The following is a 19,728-nucleotide window of genomic DNA, read 5'->3' as shown; positions in this document are numbered from 1 at the left end:
GAAAGTTCAAACTAGGGAAAAATTTGATTTTCGGTAACAAGATCATAAGCTACATTATTGTGATTTTTCTGTGCTCAGCACATGGACACTAATTGAATACATATGATATTCCTACTTATTTCTTTACAAAGAGGAAAAAGTAGATTTTACTGAATTAAAATTGATTCCACTGATGATAGGCAACCTATGAAACGAATAAGTTTACAAGCCTAATGAATTGCAGCAGAGTAATTAATAACATCAATATCATGACAAGCAAAAAAAACTAATTAACACATACACGCCGCAGGATACCGCTACAGGAAACACAATACTTGGTGTACAAATGTGGGTTTGCTATTTGGACAGGATGCAGTAGGCTCCACACAAAGCTGTCTGTCTGTCTGCCTTTGTGTCTGTGTGTTTGTCTGCCTGTATGTGTTTGAACAGACTCGGGCCCTGTTGGCCTGTACCATTGTTTCTGAAGGTAATAGGGGGGAAAATGTGGAGGTTGGCAAGCATGTTTTTCTCTGTGGGAAAACAAAACCTCTTCTCCAAGAGCAGCAGCACTGGCCCTTTTTTTTTTTTTTACAATGACTCTCATGTTAGTACTGTGAAGCATTTTCATTGGTGCTCTTGATCAGTGAATCTTTTGTACTGAAAAGTTTATTCCAGCCACCCCTAACAAGCTGTTTAGTACTTGATTGTAGTGTAGACCTGGGATAGGATAAAGTAATCCTTCTACCCCCCCCCCCCCCCCCTTACCCCACCAAAAAAAAAAAATATATATATATATTGTAAAGTGGTTATCCCACTGGCTATAAGGGGATTGCACCAATTTGTAAGTCGCTCTGGATAAGAGCGTCTGCTAAATGACGTAAATGTAGATGTGTCTCTTTCTCTCTCTTTTCTTCCCCTCCTCTCTTCCTCTCTCACTGTCATGGATTACTAACGTGGAGGATGTGCGTGTGCAGCTCTCAGTAAAGAAAGAGGATGTGGTCTCACTTGACAGTTGCGGGTGTTGCAGAAGCAACCTTTAGGTGTTTATTATTTAAATTCTATAGAAAAACCCCAGTCTTCTGCTTCGAACTTCCCACTATTGTCATTCATTGACTGTGTGTATTGTAACGTTTTAAATTTGAGAGACATTTGTAATATGCTGACATTTAGCTTATGTAGCAATACATTTAGGAGAAAAGGACCCTTTTGCATTGAGCTCATAGATAGTTGAATATGCATGGGTGCAGAGTTGATTGAATATGCATGGGTGCAGTGGTTTGTGCAGGCCTGGGGTGATTTGAGGAAGAAGTGAAAGAGTGTGGGTGGTTTCTGTGCCACATGCCTACTCACCACATCTGGTACTGGTTGTCCCGGTTACAACAGTGACACTACAGCTCTAAAACACAAGAACATCTTCAGTTGATGGCACCATTGTTTTCTACGTGACAAGGAATCTGTATCCTACTTAGAATGGAGGTATTCTAATGAGAAAAAGACCTTACTCTTTCAAACTAAATGTAGCTGAATCGTATTGAACCATTCTGTGATGAGCACTCCAAAGTCTGTAATGTTGACTATTAAGGTGCCATATGGTTTTGACAGGATGCCATATGATCAAGCAGAACTCTGTAGATTTTGTTTTGACAATGACAAATTCTACACTGAAGACGTCAAAGATGGCGCCATCCCAACTTCACACAGCTATCTATTTGACCCAGAGTACCAATAACTGCAGATTACCCTTTTCCTGCGTTAATACGGACTATCCCCTCTGCTAATATAGCACTTTATAACACAAGATCTCTCAGTGACAAAGCTCCCTGTTTAGCTGATTTCACTGTAAATAGAAATATTGATTTGCTATGCTTGACAGGAACTTGGCAACAGCCAAATGATTACATGCTACTTAACCAGGCCGCACCCCTTGGCTTTCAGCACAATGCTCAGCCACGCAACACTGGCCACAGAGGAGGTGGGTTGGCAAATATCTGTCACTCAGAATTGAAAGTAAAGCCTATTTCAATAGAAAACCCAACCTCATTTGAATGTGTAGTTTTAAAGAGCGACTGCCCCTAAAAAGCAACGTCTCGTTTTGAAAATGGCTTGTGGCATCGATATGAGTCAGACATTTATTCTAGTGTCAACATTGACTACAAAGTGTAAATAGGATCATTTTGGTAATATAGTCAGTCTCGTCCAAAACTGAGATTTATGAGATGATAGGAAAAAATGGTATGTCACGGAATGAAGGGTACCGTAACCGTTTCCATGGGTTGGGTTTATTTTAATCCTGCCCACATGCCGACAGCTGGCAGCACCCAAGTAATCATCAATATGATCATAATGCCCATATATTGTCATAGAGATAGATAGAGGACTCATCATGGATATTTAATCAATAAGGCCCGAGGAGGTGTGGTATATGGCCACTATACCACAGCTAAGGGCTGTTCTTAGACATGAGAATGCGCTCACCTCCCTGCAAACTTTAGACCATGCATATGCACATCTGCTAGTGGTTGAAATATTGTAGGCTACTGCAAACTGGCAAGTAAGTATTTTGTGCAAATGGGGGATATGATGAAAAGCTTTTTCATAAAAAAGTAAAAACAGGAAAACATATTAACAAGAATGCAACCATTTGCCAGCTCAGAGCCTGAGCTAAAATAATTATACATAGGAATCTTTCCTATTTATTTTATTTTCATAACCATTGCATAATGTATTCCTCACCTTTTCTGGCTGTGATGGGTTCATATTCCTGAAGGAGCCATACAACAAATGACCATACACATCTCTCATTTAATTGGACCTAGTAGCCTAGTAAATAGATTGGCTATATGTATTTCAAGTTTTGCAATATCATAGGTAGTGTGGTTTATAATACTGGTATTCAGTCGAATTTAACAGTTGATCTTCATTGAAGAAGGCCTATGTATCAAGTTTCAAGTTTTTATTATCATGTGCACAAGTAGGCTACAGTGAAATTCCTTTATTGCTTGCTCTTTCCCAACAATGCAGTAATGAATATCAGTAGTATTATAACAAAGTAAAGTAGAACAAAAACACACGAGAAATAGAACTGTAATAGCAATTTTTGGACTAGCGTGCCCAACAATGTTTCAGAATTGGCGGGCAGTCCATCATGCAGTATTTAGGTTGGGGGAAAAGTTGATGACACGTCCACGACAATTATCAAATTTTTTATCTTTCAGAAACCTACAGTCCTTTTCCAGATACAGTATAAATTACTACTAAAGATGAAAACATTCAGCCAACACAGTAAATAGACCGGTAGTTTATGTAAAATATTTGCCAGTATGGTGAGGCTACAGTAGGCCTATTGCTACTCGATAGGAGCGCGACATCGTTACCTATTTAATCTCAGAGCCTGCACAAAGGCAGGACATATAAACCCAATAATCTATTGATAAATTAAATATTGAACAATTATACAGCAGAATATACAGCAAATAAAGAGCGTTATTGTCACCATAAAAGGGGAATGGAGGCGTTTTCCAGGCGGAGTTTTAATGCTTGTTCGCGCGTGCACAGTTTTATGACAGGTCTGAGTTATAACAGGAAACATGCGTATGTATGGCGTGAGCCAAGTTTAGAAATCTCAATATTTTTGTATGTGCGCAGACTTATCAGAAATGGCGCTTGCAGAAATGTTGTATGAAAATTACAAAGGTTATAAATGAGGCCCCTGGAGTGGTCCTCCGTGATCTGACCTCAGTCGACTTCCCAGCTAGCACATAACGTTCTGAGAACCATGTTTATTAGACCTTGGTGAGAGCATAGTTGTCCAATGGTTATTTTACATACAACCTTCCTACAACTTTCTGGGAATGGTGCAGGAGACCCAGCTAGCACAATGTTCTGAGAACCATATGTTTCCTAGGTGGGAATTTCAGTACTTCAGCATAACGTTTCCTCATGGTTCTATTTAAAGTAATGTTGTCAAATTGTTCCGACAACATTAGGAACAACGTTCTTATGTGGGATTTTCAGTACTTCAGCATAACATTTCTACAGGTTTCCTCATGGTTCTGTTTAAAGTCATGTTCTCAGAACATTAAGATATTTTTTCATAAAAACCACAAGAAAACATTTGTAAAATTCAAAGAACGTTCTAAGAATGTTAATTCAAAACATATACATTCCGTTCTCAGCGTCAACAAAACTCTCTCTATCCTTTATCATGTTAAGTGTGTTCAGTTGGGTTGGCCGCACTTACTAATTGGCCACACCTGATCTTAATGAGTGCTTGTTTCCTTTGAAATGGGGTCTGTTTGAATAGACTAAAATGAACAGCTTTTTATGAGTTAAAAAACATGGCATGCTAGCTCCATCCTGGTGGCGCAGTGGACTAATTCCGTGGATAAAGAACAGAATATCATATGTTCAAATCTCACTGATGCTGTGCCACAATAAAACATTAAATGTGTTTGCATGATTAATGCCTAAGCAAATGAATGTCCATGTGTTCTAAACAGTTAACCTAAGCTAGCAGTGTTTTTTAAAATTCTTATTGAAACATTCAGTGAACATTTTAAGGAAGTTATTCAAAAACCTCCAAATAACCTTGAAATTCCATTCAAAACATTCACAACATTTAGAAAGTTTTAAGGAAGTTATTTAATTACCTTCAAATAACCTATAATTTCCATTCTCGGAATTGTTCCCAGAACAATCAAAATTTTCACTTCCGTTCTCAGAACGTTTGATCCTGTTTTTAATCTCAGAACCAATGGGAAACCATTGGGAATTTATGTTCCCACTACTTCCAAGGAACCAAATGTGCTAGCTGGGTTGGGCTTATCTGACAATAGGGCCCTTCTCATGACTGCCTCCATCCCAATTCCAGCACTGTATAAATAATATGATATATATAGACTGATATCCTTCCGCAATTTGAAATCTATCACCCCCACTCATTTGTAGAAGCATTATCTGATGTGCAATTACTTCCCTCATCCTCAACCTCACTTGAAATGGCAGTTGAACAATATAATAATATAATAATAATAATAATATGCCATTTAGCAGACGCTTTTATCCAAAGCGACTTACAATCATGCGTGCATGCATTTTTTTTTTTTGTATGGGACAGTGCACAGTTCTCAATAACATTGCCCCATTAAAAACTCGGGAGATTCCTTCAAACGCTCTGCACCTTGGTTTAATAGTGATCTACATTCTATGAAAGCTGCTGAGTGTAAACTGGAAAGAATATGGAGGAAAACAAACCTAACTGTGCATGCCATATCATCAGACTGCATACAAAGAGGCACTGCACATAAATTATACTATACCAATCTCATTGCAAATGGTGAGGGGAACCCCAGAATGCTATTTTCTGTTGGAAATAAATGTTAAACCCCAAGATAACTCCTCCATTGATCAATCCAACAGTTTTCTTGACATTTTCCAATCCAAAATCAAGGACATGTACTGTACAAACGGCCCCTTGCTTGGGACCTGCCCCTCTGCTTCATACTGAGCCTCCCAGCTGCAGTTTCAACAAATTCTCATTGACACCCCCAACAGCTTTCTCCTAAATTGTAGAGAATATGAGGTCAAATACTTGCCCCATGGACCCTATCCCCACAGCTCTCATAAAATCCAGACTCACTCTTCTCAGTCCAACTATAACCAAAATCATATAAATGACTCTTAATTCAGGCACTGTGCCTAATTCCCTGAAAACTGCCTCCATTAAACCAACCTTGAAAAAACCTGGACTGGACCCCAACACCCTAAGCAATTACAGACCAATGTCCAACCTGCCCTGTCTATCAAAGGTCCTTGAACGTGTGGTCTCAATACAGCTGCATAACTACTGTACCTTTCAACCAACAATCTGCATGAACCCTTCTAGTTCGGCTGCCATGCACAGCACAGCACAGTACAGAGACAGCCCTGTACAGACACAGTTGTGTCAAGTTGAACGATTTCGACACCTTGTAGAGTCCATGCCCTGACGAATTGAGGCTGTTCTGAGGGCAAAAGGGGGTACAACTCAATATTAGGAAGTTGTTCCTAATGTTTTGTACACTCAGTGTATGTGAGGACAAAAGTGGACACTGAGACCATAACAACCAAACTGACAGACTGTCTAGATGCAATCAAGAGATGGATGCAGTTGAACTTCCTAAAAATGTATTGCAGCAAAACAGAGCTTGTACTTATTTGGCTCTAAGAGTGTACGGAGCGAGATGAGCACGTTCTCCCTTTCTCTAGATGATGACACCATCACAGCTTCCCCCACTGCAGAAACCTTGGTGTTTAGACTAGCCTCATTTGAAGCAGACATCTGCAACATCATGAGTGTTATTTTTCCACCTGCGTAACATCGCTTGAATCAGGTCCTTCTTGTCCACTGCGGATGCTGAGAAGCTTGTGCATGCTCTGGTAACATGTCTCGGTGTCAGGGGTGGAGTGTAGTGGGATGTGGAATCACACGCAGGACACAGAGATATAAATCCAAAGGTCTTTAGTGAAGTCCGTAGTACACGCCAAACACGGCAACAGGCCACAGGCGAAAACAAACGCACACTAAACTGTCCAAAGTAAGTGTGCACAACGTGCAGGACTCTCTATTACAACACGAAATAAGAGAGAACAAAAATACAGAGGACCAAACAACCACACGACAGTAGAACAATTACACACAACACCTGACCTAACACAAGGGAACTAAATAGGGTGCCTAATGAAACTAAACACTAAACAGGTGTGACAAACAGACAAAACCAATCAAACATGAAACATCGAACGGTGGCAGCTAGTACTCTGGAGACGACGACCGCCGAAGCCTGCCCGAACAAGGAGAAGGGGCCGCCCCGGCCGAAACCGTGACACTCGGCTTGACAACTGTAATGCACTGCTGACTGGAATCTCAGTAAGGCACGTCCCAACTTCAGATGATCCAGAATGCAGCTGACAGGATGCTCACAAACTACACAAAAAACTCACATCACCCCTGTTTTATTCAACCTCCATTGGCTTCCTGTTCAATACAGGACCAAATGTAAGATTCTGCTGCTCACCTTTAACCAGTGGTGTAAAGTAAAACTGAAAATACTTTGAAGTACTACTTAAGTCGTTTTTTGAGGGGTATCTGTACTTTACTTGAGTATTTATATTTTTTATAACTTTTACTCCACTACATACTCGTTACCTTTTGAATGCTCAGGCAGGACAGCAATATGGTCCAATTCCATACCTATCAATATAATGCGTTGTCTTCCCTACGGCCTCTGATCTGGCGGACTCACTAAACACAAATAATGCATTTGTAAATTATGTCTGCGTGTTGGAGTGTGCCCCTGGCTGTCCGTAAAATAAAAAAATGAAAATTGTGCCGTCTTGTTTGCTTAATATAAGGAATTCCATGCATAGCATTTAATTTTACTTGTTACTTTTACTCAAGTATGACAATTGAGTACTTGTTCCTCCACTGTACTTACAGTGGCTTGCGAAAGTATTCACCCCCCTTGGCATTTTTCCAGTTTAGTTGCCTTACAACCTGGAATTAAAATGGATTTTTGGGGGGTTTGTGTCATTTGATTTACACAACATGCCTACCACTTTGAAGATGCAAAATATTTTTTGGGGTGAAACAAACAAGAAATAACACAAGAAAACAGAACTTCAATGTGGATAACTATTCAACACCCCCCCCCCCCCCCCCCCCCATTATAGCTGCAAGTCTCTTGGGGTATGTCTCTATAAGCTTGGCACATCTAGGCACTGGGATTTTTGCCCATTCTTCAAGGCAAAACTGCTCCAGCTCCTTCAAGTTGGATGGGTTCTGCTGGTTTACAGCAATCTTTAAGTCATCCCACAGATTCTCAATTGGATTGAGGTCTGGGCTTTGACTAGGCCATTCAAAGACATTTAAATGTTTCCCCTTAAACCACTCGAGTGTTGCTTTAGCAGTATGCTTAGGGTCATTGTCCTGCTGGAAGGTGAACCTCCGTCCCAGTCTCAAATCTCTGGAAGACTGAAACAGATTTCCCTCAAGAATTTCCCTGTATTTAGCGCCATCCATCATTCCTTCAATTCTGACCAGTTTCCCAGTCCCTGCTGATGAAAAACATCCCCATAGCATGATGCTGCCACCACCATGCTTCACTGTGGGGATGGTGTTCTCAGGGTGATGAGAGGTGTTGGGTTTGTGCCAGACATAGCGTTTTCCTTGATGGCCAAAAAGCTCAATTTTAGTCTCATCTGACCTTATAATATGATATGCCATTTAGCAGACGCTTTTATCCAAAGCGACTTACAGTCATGCATGCATAATTTTTTTGTGTATGGGTGGTCCCGGGGATCGAACCCACTACCTTGGCGTTACAAGCGCCGTGCTCTACCAGCTGAGCTACAGAGGACCACCTTCTTCCATATGTTTGGGGAGTCTCCCACATGCCTTTTGGCGAACACCAAACGTGTTTGCTTTTTTTGTCTCTAAGCAATGGCTTTTTTCTGGCCACTCTTCCGTAAAGCCCAGCTCTGTGGAGTGTATGGCTTAAAGTGGTCCTATGGACAGATACTCCAATCTCCGCTGTAGAGCTTTGCAGCTCCTTCAGGGTTATCTTTGGTCTCTTTGTTGCCTCTGATTAATGCCCTCCTTGCCTGGTCCGTGAGTTTTGGTGGGCGGCCCTCTCTTGGCAGGTTTGTTGTGGTGCCATATTCTTTCAATTTTTTAATAAGGGATTTAATGGTGCTCCGTGGGATGTTCAAAGTTTCTGATATTTTTTTATAACCCAACCCTGAATACATATGCACGCACCACTTTTCCGTTATTTATTTTTTATAATGTTTTGAAAAAAGTAATTTTTTTCATTTCACTTCACCAATTTGGACTATTTTGTGTATGTCCATTACATGAAATCCAAATAAAAATAAATTTAAATTGCAGGTTGTAATGCAACAAAATAGGAAAAAAGCCAAGGGGATGAATACTTTTGCAAGGTACTGTAAGTATATTTAAAACTGGATACTTTTAGACTTTTACTCAAGTAGTGTTTTACTGGGTGACTTTCACTTTTATTTGAATCATATTCTATTAAGGTATCTTTACTTTTACTCAAGTATGACAATTTAGTACTTTTTCCACCACTGCCTTTAAGGCCCTCAAGGGTGATGCACCTAAATACATATGCCAACTTCTAGAGACACACTACGATCATCAGACTCAAACAACGTGGTCACACCAGCCACAAACCTGTGCAGCATGGGTGACAGGGCCTTCTCACATGTGGCCACTCAGCTCTGGAATGCTCTACCTACACATGTCAAGGAGGCAACTTCAATTTCCTTGTTTAAAACACAACTAAATACCCACCTATTCAAGCTACAAAATAATGGAAACACTTGAGTAAATGAGGGATACAGAGTATATTGAAAGCAGGTGCTTCCATACAAGTGTGGTTCCTGAATTAAGAAATTAATATCCCATAATGCTTAGGGTCATGTATAAAAATGCTGGGCAGGCCATTATTTTGGCCCTTATTTTGGCTACCGTGGCTATGCCCCCATAGGATGACAATGCCCCCATCCACAGGGCACGAGTGGTCACTGAATGGTTTAATGAGCATGAAAACGATGTAAACCATATGCCATGGCCGTCTTAGTCACCAGCTCTCAGCCCAATTGAACACTTATGGAAGATTCTGGACCGGCACCCGAGACAGTGTTTTCCACCACCATCAACATAACACCAAATTATGGAATTTCTCGTGAGAGAATGGTGTCACATCCCTCCAATAGAGTTCCAGACACTTGTAGCTACATGCATTGAATCTGTTCAGGCTCGTGGTGGCCCAATGCCCTATTAAGACACTTTATGTAGGTGCTTTTTTTTATTTTGGCAGTTACCTGTAGCTTTTAATGTTTGATCTCTTAATCTGCTTAAAGTAGGTATCTGTTATCACAGCCTTCACACAATGGAAGGTCTTACAATGTCCAGACAATGTCTGTGACATGTTCTCAATGGAAACTCTAGCGTAGGATGGTAGAGGTCATTGTTCATCCTCCCCCAGTTCTCCAATCTCCTAGCTACAGCACTCAGGTCTTTAAACACACTTCTCATTAAAGTGACTTTTCAAAAGGGAAGGCCATCAGGGGTCACTGTGTGTGTGTGTGTGTGTGTGTGTGTGTGTGTGTGTGTGTGTGTGTGTGTGTGTGTGTGTGTGTGTGTGTGTGTGTGTGTGTGTGTGTGTGTGTGTGTGTGTGTGTGTGTGTGTGTGTGCGTGTGCGTGTGCGAGTGCGCCTGCTCTGTGTTCCCTTAGTATTGTCGTTGACCCCATTGACCCTCTATCTAAAAAGCCTTATCATGGTCGTTTGCCCTTGTTTTGGACACTTCCACGGCGTGGTCTTTGGATGAAGAGGACGCTTATCCGGTTGTGCTTGTGGTGCAGCCACATTGCTGTCTGAGCAGTCGAGGCCTGAAGAGAATGCAGAATATTCATTACTGTGTCATTATGCTACCCATGGTTCCTAGTCTTAAACCTCAGACAACTCAGCATTTTACTCCTGGTTTTCAAGTTCATTGGGTTCATTGGACTCATCACAATGTTCATTTTGAGTATATAAATCATATTCAGGAGGCTTTAGCTACTTAACTGTATTCTATTACAAACAAAACTTCAAGGATTACAAATAAGCACATACTTCAGTACTGTTTGTGAAGTGATGTGTAATAACATCTTTATTGAGTGTGAGCATGTTTTCGATCAGACCATATTATGACAGACAGTGGGTGGGTTCCCTAAAGCTAGAGTGGTGAGGTGGTTGCATTGGCCCTCAGGGTCTGTAATACTCTGTATCAACTCCCTGGGTGCATCCCAAATGACTCCCTATTCCCTATATAAAACACTTCTTTTGACCAGAGTCCTATGGGCACTATTTTTGGACTAGGGTGCTATTTGGGACGCAAGTCCTATCAATGTGTGGCACGCTACATTCTCATCAGGCAGACGACTGCCATCCAGTCCTGCGGTGACATCACTTTTCCCTCAGGCTTCAAAGACTGTGAGCTTTCACTGTGATAGCTCCACAGCCATCACTGTCATAGTGAGACTATCGTGAGAGACAAGAGTACTTCCTCTTGCAATTGGATATCAAACACAACGACAGTAGAACAGATGTTTTCCCTATTGCTGGCTGCTATGTAGATACAATTCACAAACTCCTGGGTCTTTCATGTTTTGGGTTGTTTTGGGACTTTAGTTTTTCTGTGGTTTCACTGAAACAATAGGATTTGCATACGTACCCGTTATCAGTCCATCAAACTTCTGTACAGTACATCTCTTATCACTAACAGTTTGGGTCAATTCTACCACAATTCCTGTCTGTTGAATTGGACATCGAATTTCTGAATAGGAATGCAATCCAATGGTCCTGAAATTACCCTGGTAAAAGCAGATGTTGACTATTTTGCAGAGTTGTCAAATCAACTGGTCCATTTTTTACTTCAGAGGTGGTTTCTACCAGACTGACTGTAATCACTGCAGATCATGAGGGAGTCTTTAAGAAGTGAACAGTCAGTTCTCAGAAATAAAAGTTAAATTGAATTTGGTGCTAAATTAGGTGAGTCATCCTCTCACAGTGAAGCCTTCAGCTCCTTGAGTTTTTAGCATCATCAGAGGCCATTTTGAAAGGAATGTATTTTGGTTAAGGCAGGGCACTGAAACTGGCATTGGCCATGTTACTTTCCCATAGCATCTGTTTTAGTTTACCATGCCTTAGTATGAGTTTGTTCCTCCTGTGGGTTGTGTACCCTCATTCACAAGAACACATGCTATATAGCACTTCCCAACCAGTGCAAGGCACATATCTCTCCTATTATTCACTTCTAGTGTGAACTTGGGGAATCTTACAGTGTGTAAACATCTCTTTACACTCTTAGAAAAAAAGGTGCTTTAAGGGTTCTTCGGCTGTCCCCATAGGAGAACCTTTTGAATAACCCTTTTTAGTTCAAGGTAGAACCCTTTTGGGTTCCATGTATAGCCCTTTCTACAGAGGGTTCTACATGGAACCCAAAAGGGTTATATCTGGAACCAAAAAAGGTTCTACATGGAACCAAAAAGGGTTATCCTATGGGAAGAGCAGAATAACCCTTTTAGAACCCTTTGTTCTAAGGGTGTGCACAGAGAGAGAGAGGTCAGTGGGTGAGAGCTGGTAACTTGATTTGGGGGAATGGTTTCTGCTTGTTTGTTTAACGAACTGAACTGGTTATTGTGTGGAGCCTACTATACATTTACATTTATAGAATAGTACAAGTCATTTATGTCGTGGCTTTGATTGTTGAACAATCAGTAGGGTGCTCCCATAAACTGCTGAACCCTCCCACAATCAAGGCACTTTGCATCTGAAAGAGAAGTTCCTCATCAAGGCACTCTGCATCTGAAAGAGAAGTCGCATTCGCGTCCACATCTGCTTCTGCTCGCTCAACACACATTATCTTATCCTCTGTTACACATCTGTCAAGCTGTGAGTTACTTTTGATATTCATTAATGAATTTTGCATTATAATTTGGTTGACTTTCATTCGTTGTTGCAATACATTTTTATTATTGTTGCGAGACCTTGTTGTTTGATCCTGCAATAGTCCCTATGGAAACTTTATTACGCCTACATTTATATCGAGCTTTGTCAAAATTGTCGTGCGCAATATATATTGTAGACCTGTTGAAGTTTGGCGTTTATTCTTCAACAGTTTTGCTCAAAGTTTCACGTGACTTCGTATGTGTGACTTACAGTGCATTCGCTCTATTCCTCTCTTGTATACTCTAAAAAGAAAAGGTTCCTGGAGTATCCTTTAGGGATCTTCACATTTAAACTGTGGGGGAACCCAAATAAGTTCTTCGAAGAACCCCTTTTAATGGATCCTCGAAGACCCTTTTGGGGTACGTTTCTGAACTACCCCCCCCCCCCCCCATTATTATTATTAATAATAATAATATGCATAACAATAACTACAATAACACAATATTTTAGTTGTCAGTGTTTATTATGATTTTAGCGGCAACGCAGAATAAAAAAATCTAAATATGAGGTAAACTCCCAGCAGAGCCCCAAGTCCAATGGGTACATCCTCTGTCGTGTTGATGTTAATGGGTTGATGTTCTCTGTATCCATAGCCAGAATGATTTTGCAGTGCATGGTGATCGAACATGTTTCCTGTTATATTCATCAGAGGTGTAGGGAGGGTGAAGTCTGTAGGGAGGGTGAGTGTAGCCCAAGTTTGAACCGAAATCGACTGAAACATGATCTCTTCAGCTGCTTACTTTGTCTAAAAGCCAAACTAATGCCTTTATTTTACCAGCTGTGTCAATTAAGTGTAAATAGGCCGATCATAGTGGAAGAGAGTCGTGCAGGGACAAGTTGTTACTAGGCTTGATAACATTTCCAGGCATAGGCTACTTCTGTTATGTAACACATTCCCTGCGAAGAGAAAAATGTCATCATTGAGTTGTGTGCCTGTGTGTGCGTGTGTGTCTGCCTTTCTGTCTGTGTGAGAGAGAAAGGTATTTTAATATTTGGTCATGCACAGTGACAACCAAATTTATATTCAGTAGATACACTCTAAAAAGTAAAGGTTCCTGGAGGATCCTTTAGGGGTTCTTCAAACTGAAACAGTGGGGGAACCCCTATATGTTCTTCGAATAACTATTTAAAAGGGTTCTTCAAAGAACCCCTTTTAAAGGATCCTCAAATAACCTTTTGAATAACCTTTTGGGGTAAATTTTTTAACTACTAATGTGTTGATGTTCTCCATATCCATAGCCAGAGTGATTTTGCAGTGCATGGTGATCGAGCAGGTTTCCTGTTATATTCATCAGAGGTGTAGGGAGGGTGAAGTCTGTGAATCCAAAAAATTGTAGTTATACAGATGATTGACAAAACATTCACACAACAGTATTCATACCTTGGTTTTGTGGTAAATGTGAATGAAAAAACTGTTTTAATAATGGTTTTCATACACATACCTTGGGATATTCATTGTAGAGGTAAGGGAGGAGCATGGTAAATCTGATCTGCATAACATACCAATACCAATTGATATACCTTTTTATGCCTCCTCATATGTATACCTGCAGACACAGACACAAAAGTGAGCAGTTCAGTCATCTGCACCCAATACAGCTAGCCTTTAACATATTCTTATAGCATACATATTCTTAACTCTTTGTTGATTGATATCCATTGAATTGTGTCCATTTTCTGTTTTAGAAAGATTTGCACAAATAGGAAAAGATTGATAGTGTCATCAGAAAACAATATCAATTTAGATCATACAAGGGACAAACCTTACCTTAAATTGAGGAGATCTTTACATTTTTCAGTTGAGTGCCTGCACCTGCTGTCCTTTCAAATTCAAATCCAAATGTTTCAGTTGGGCAGTTAGGTTCCTGCAAGAACCCCCACCAACTAAGGAGGTTCCTCGATGAACCCCACCTCCTATGGGGTTCTTGGAAGAACCTTTTGGGTGCAATTTTCAGTGCCAAGAACCCTAACGTTCTTCAAAGAACTTTGAAGATCTTAGAAGAACCCTTGTAGAACACCTACTTTTTTAGAGTGTATGATAACTATCTCACCTAACACATTTGCATCATCCCAAGGTGTTGTTGATTGAGTGCAAAGATAGTTTCTCATCTATCTCAGTCAGAGCAGAAACAGACAGCTAGTTCATACATAGGCAAGTACAGTTAGCTGAGGTTACTGGTAGAGGAGTGCACTATTTCTACACTATAAAACCATGAAACGTGACATGTTTATAACCTAAATCTCAGTCTTTAAAATTTAAATATTAGGCATTTTATATTTGCCAATAAGTGTTCTCATCTTAAACACAGGTGTTGAGAATGCAAGATTAAACATGACAGTCAGCTTTTTCTAGATAGTTTCCAACCAGGAAGTGTTCCGATTTTAAACACTAGTGTTTGCTTTCCCATCGTCCTGTCTAGAGTGTATTTAGTCATTAGAAATTGATGTGACTTTCCATGCCTTTTATTCAGATCAGTGTTAGGAATGTCTGTCACCTTACCTATATTTCAGCACAACTGAACAGGACATTTGATTGAAGAAATATTTTCAATCGCGTAGTGTTGTTGTTACTCGACTGTGTTGAGTTCATTTCCGTTAACTCTCTCAGAGTAAAAAACATGTGGGAGGGGCCTCTCATATTTCCTAGCATGCTTTGTTGCAGGTAGATTTAAAAAAATAGTTTGTTTTAATATCTATGTTTCCTCATGCACATTGATTGATTAATTTATCTTATACTATACATTATACAAAGATGAATAACTTACTTTTTTCTAAACTAATCCAATCTGTTAGTAGTTGGACTTATTGCACCTGTTACTGAGATGGTTGTTCCAGTTTAGATGGTTTAGGTAGTCTTGTTTGTTAAGTCCTTCACCATAGCATTCATTCTGAGTGATAAAATATTCTAATTGTTGGCTATCCTCCCTCTGGGTGGATTCCGATAGGAATTAATAATCACTTCACAAACCAGGTCTGATGTGGCCCATGAGCCAGGATTTTCAGACCACAATGTCGAGGATAACTAGGCCATAACTAAAGACCTTATGAAACGTATAATATGTGGTCATAAAAGGTTTACTTTTAATTGAAACACATTCACTTAGGGAGTCACTTGATGAAGGCTTCAGGAATATAAGTTATTAAATGCAACAACCATGTCTCTGTCACTAACAAACACAGTCATGGGTTTATGTCACCACAATCTTGTCCTGTGGGCCAAATCTAATTTCATTGTAGTAGGCCACCACTACTTTCAGAGGAAGTAGCACATTTTCACATACAGAGCTACAGTATGTTCATGATTTCGGTATCTAGTGCTTCAAATATAATCGCTTCTCACAAAGTGATCACCTAGATTAGAGGTATGGTCCTCTGGTCAAGATAACATGGGTATTTATAACCTCAGTTATAACCTAGTTAGTCGACTACTACAACCCTAGACTAACAAACCCTATCCGCGGCCCTGTTGAGATAGGCGATAGCTTTGCTTCCCCATACAAAATTTATGACAGGTCTGCCTCTCTTTCTTTCTCTCTCTCACTCTCATTCTCGTTCTCTGTCCATTTCTCTCTTACAGCCTGTCTTTTTAATTTAAAAGATGGCAGATGCAGTCAAATTACAACAGACAATACAATGACGAATACAGTGACGATAAAGGTTAGAAATTAGAAACTGTCACAATTTTTGAGGAACATTGAGATATGATCATGTTCTCTCTTCCTCTCTCTTTTCTTTCCTTTATTCCGTCCCTCCTCTCCCTCTCTCTCTTCCCCCCCCCCTCTCTCTCTCTCTCTCTCTCTCTCTCTCTCTCTCTCTCTCTCTCTCTCTCTCTCTCTCTCTCTCTCTCTCTCTCTCTCTCTCTCTCTCTCTCTCTCTCTCTCTCAGAGCCATCATGGTGTCCCACAAGGAGTTTGAGGCTGCGGGGAAGGAGCCAGGGCTGCAGGTGTGGCGTATTGAGAACATGGACCTGAAGCCAGTCCCCAAGGCCCTACACGGCAACTTCTTCACAGGAGACGCATACATCCTCCTCTACACCACCGCAGCCCCATCCCACTACATACACATGTGGATGGGTAAGACACACACACTACATACACTAGGCTCTTGACAGCCATTTCTTTACATGTTGAAGAAATGTCATTGACTCCCATTCAAATGCTTTGATAATACTCACATTCCTGAAAGTAACCACTGATCAGACATGGACTGGATTTGAGAAAGCTATGTAGTGGAGACCTTGCTTTCATCCAGTCATCTTAGATCAATGTTTACTTTGAGAAAGAGAGGAGTTATTTGGTTATATTGGATCTGGGTCACTGGCAGACATTACATAGACAGACTAGTATGGACATATGGATGAGGTAGAGATACGCCCACAGACAAATACACCAAAGGAGGCTGGTGGGAGGAGCTATAGGAGGACAGACTCATTGTAATGGCTGGAATGGGATCAATGGAACGGAGTCAAACACGTTGTTTCCATGTGTTAGATGTGTTTGGTACCATTCCATTGATTCCATTCCAGACATTACAATGAGCCCGTCCTCCTATAGCTCCTCCCACCAGCCTCCTCTGAAATACACCCTTATTAATTTCAACAAGAGTGGAAGTTGCATTCTTTCCCAATCATCAGTTATACTCACTTATAGAAAACATTACTTTTTCAGAGTGTGTATGTGTGTAAACACTAACACCCTATAGCTGTTGTCAATCTACACGTAGACACTGTGGTAAATCTATATATAGCAGGTATTGCTTGCGCAGAGAATGTTCCGTTTTCTCACACTTGGTTTGAAGTGAAGAGACCACATGAGAAAGCGTTTCCAGCAACACACATCACTATGATGCTTTGGCAATGATAACAGTGATGTTGAAACTCCCCTTCCTGGTACCTTACTGAAATGTATTTGTGTAACTCTATTTGCCCCCTTTTTTTTGTCTAGTCTATTAGCTTAATTCAATTGGCTAAAGATCTTTCTGGGCATGGTAGGCTACATACAAGTGCACTTATCTTCAAAGAAAGCCAACACCAAATTAGAAGACTCTCTCCTCTCATTTCCTTCCTTCTCTCTCTCTGTCTCTTTTTTCTCTTTCTGTATTCACTTCCCTCCATCTCTCCTCTCTATAAACTTCTAGTTTGTCAGTTTGACTTTACAACAAGACAAACTTGAGTGAACCCAATGTGCGTGCTGAGCTGTGCTCACACACATGGCATACCAGTTCTGGGGTAGTTTTTACCCACCCACAATAGACAGACAAGCCTGGTCTGGACATGTTTATGTGGTGCCTTGCTAACAAGGCTTAAGTTCTCTATTGTGGCGGCGGCCTTACAGATCTAACATGCTCTATCATCCCCGATCCAGATCTGATCAATGTAAAATTGCAAACAACTCCACCCACCACGGTTTAACCATGTTTAACCCCATGTTGGAGCCTTAGGGCCCAACTACAGCAATGTTTACCCTTAATCAAGAGGATTGACTGGTTCTTGGTGGAGTGTTTGGTGGATCTGATCAAACCAGTTCTAATATAATAATTTTCTTGTACTCATTATTTGTATGTAAACCTTGGGATGAAGTCTCATTCCGTTAGCTTGGAGCAATTGCTAAAGAATTGTACTCCACATTTCAAATGAGAACACTTTTAACAAATGCTTGGGAGCAAGTCTTTCGTATATGCAGGATTCTCTGTGGATGATGTCACTTTCTCTGTGGAGGATGTCACTTTCTCTGTGGATGATGTCACTTTCTCCTCTCTTCTCTTTCTTCCCTCCAGGTGATGAGTGTTCTCAGGATGAGAGCGGAGCGGCGGCCATCTTTGCCACCCAGCTGGATGACTTCCTGGGCGGAGGGCCGGTCCAGTTCAGAGAGGTCCAGAACAATGAGTCCATCACCTTCATGGGCTACTTCAAGTCTGGCATCAAGTACCAGGTCAGTCGCTTTCAACTAACAAACAGAAAGATATGAGTTGGGAGAGCAACTATTTTTCAATTTATGGTCCACTAAAGACATTTTGAATGAGAGCAGTCATTTGAAAGAGAGCAGTCAGTTGATGATAAGGAAGTAGTTTTAGAAAGGTAAGGGTTAGGGCAAGAGGGGTTGGTCATAACACTTGTTGGTTAGCTAGCTAGCGAATTTGAGCCATATTAGCATTAAATCAGCCAAAATGCCTCAAAACAAGACATGGTATCAAGAACAAGATTAAACTAGCTGAAACGAGTCCCCTACGATTCCCCACATGGCAGTTTCTTGTCATTGCTGGTAGCTACTGTATCTGGCCATCCAGAATCACAACAACTCTGACTTCTGCTCCATTGAAGCGTGCGCATCGTTTTTGTGATGATGTCAGCTAACCCATCTATTGCTACTGGGTCATTATTGATCAGAGATTAAGATTGAACAGGACAGGTGGATAGAAAAACTGGATGCGGTTTCCTCCAATGCTTCAAATCAGAAGCCCCTTTCTCATTTACATCTAAAGACGTGACAGCCACTGTAATCACTGCAACTAACATGTCAATGGCAGCCATTTTGAAATCTCCATAAATACTACAACCATGGGGTTTGAGAGTTTTGCCCCTTGTTGTTCCTTTCACCATCTGTTTTATGTTTCCACAAAAGCCACAGTAAAGATCACAGTAATTAACCCAGTTCTGTTTGCCATTGGAAACTGGAAACTGTCTTCCTTCTATTTTAGAGTTGCACACTAGAGAGAGAGAGAGAGAGAGAGAGAGAGAGAGAGAGCGAGAGAGAGCGAGAGAGAGAGAGAGAGAGAGAGAGAGAGAGAGAGAGAGAGAGAGAGAGAGAGAGAGAGAGAGAGAGAGAGAGAGAGAGAGAGAGAGCGAGCCTTTGTTAGTCATAAAACATTCCTTCCATGAAAATAAACACTGCTGCTTCTCTGCCATGGAAAGTTCTCTGTTTTTCTCAGGATAACCTCTCTTCCTGAGAGTGGATCTGTTTCTCATTTTGGGAATTTCATAAATAGCCACATAACGTAACAACAAGCTTTAGAGGAAAAGTAAAACCAGGAATTATCAATGGTGGAAACCTAAAATTATTTGAGTTCAATTGTAGTTTGGACAGTGATATCTCTGGTTTGCAAATGGAAATCTGGTTTCATATTCATATCTGGCAAAGTCTGTGTCTAAAAACAAAAATGTATTGCTTCCTCTGTCCTTGTTTCCTCCACTCC

At 40.7% G+C, this 19,728-nt stretch overlaps 1 protein-coding gene across 1 annotated transcript in view; it reads left to right on the top strand.

The window, feature by feature from the left end:
- The first annotated feature begins 12,389 nt into the window (after positions 1-12,389).
- LOC311099000 (gelsolin-like) overlaps positions 12,390-19,728 on the top strand; it is a 29,114-nt gene continuing 21,775 nt past the window's right edge. The window contains exons 1-3 of the mRNA XM_084139590.1: positions 12,390-12,480; positions 16,423-16,610; positions 18,313-18,467. Of these exons, the coding sequence (XP_083995716.1) occupies positions 16,430-16,610; positions 18,313-18,467 (336 nt within the window). The 5' untranslated portion in view covers positions 12,390-12,480; positions 16,423-16,429. The remainder of the gene's footprint in view (positions 12,481-16,422; positions 16,611-18,312; positions 18,468-19,728) is intronic.

The sequence above is a fragment of the Coregonus lavaretus genome (genome assembly GCF_964263955.1).
Source record: "Coregonus lavaretus genome assembly, chromosome: 23".
Classification (NCBI taxonomy): domain Eukaryota; kingdom Metazoa; phylum Chordata; class Actinopteri; order Salmoniformes; family Salmonidae; genus Coregonus; species Coregonus lavaretus.
Note: the sequence above shows the minus strand (reverse complement) of the source record. Positions and strands in the feature narration are given on the sequence as shown.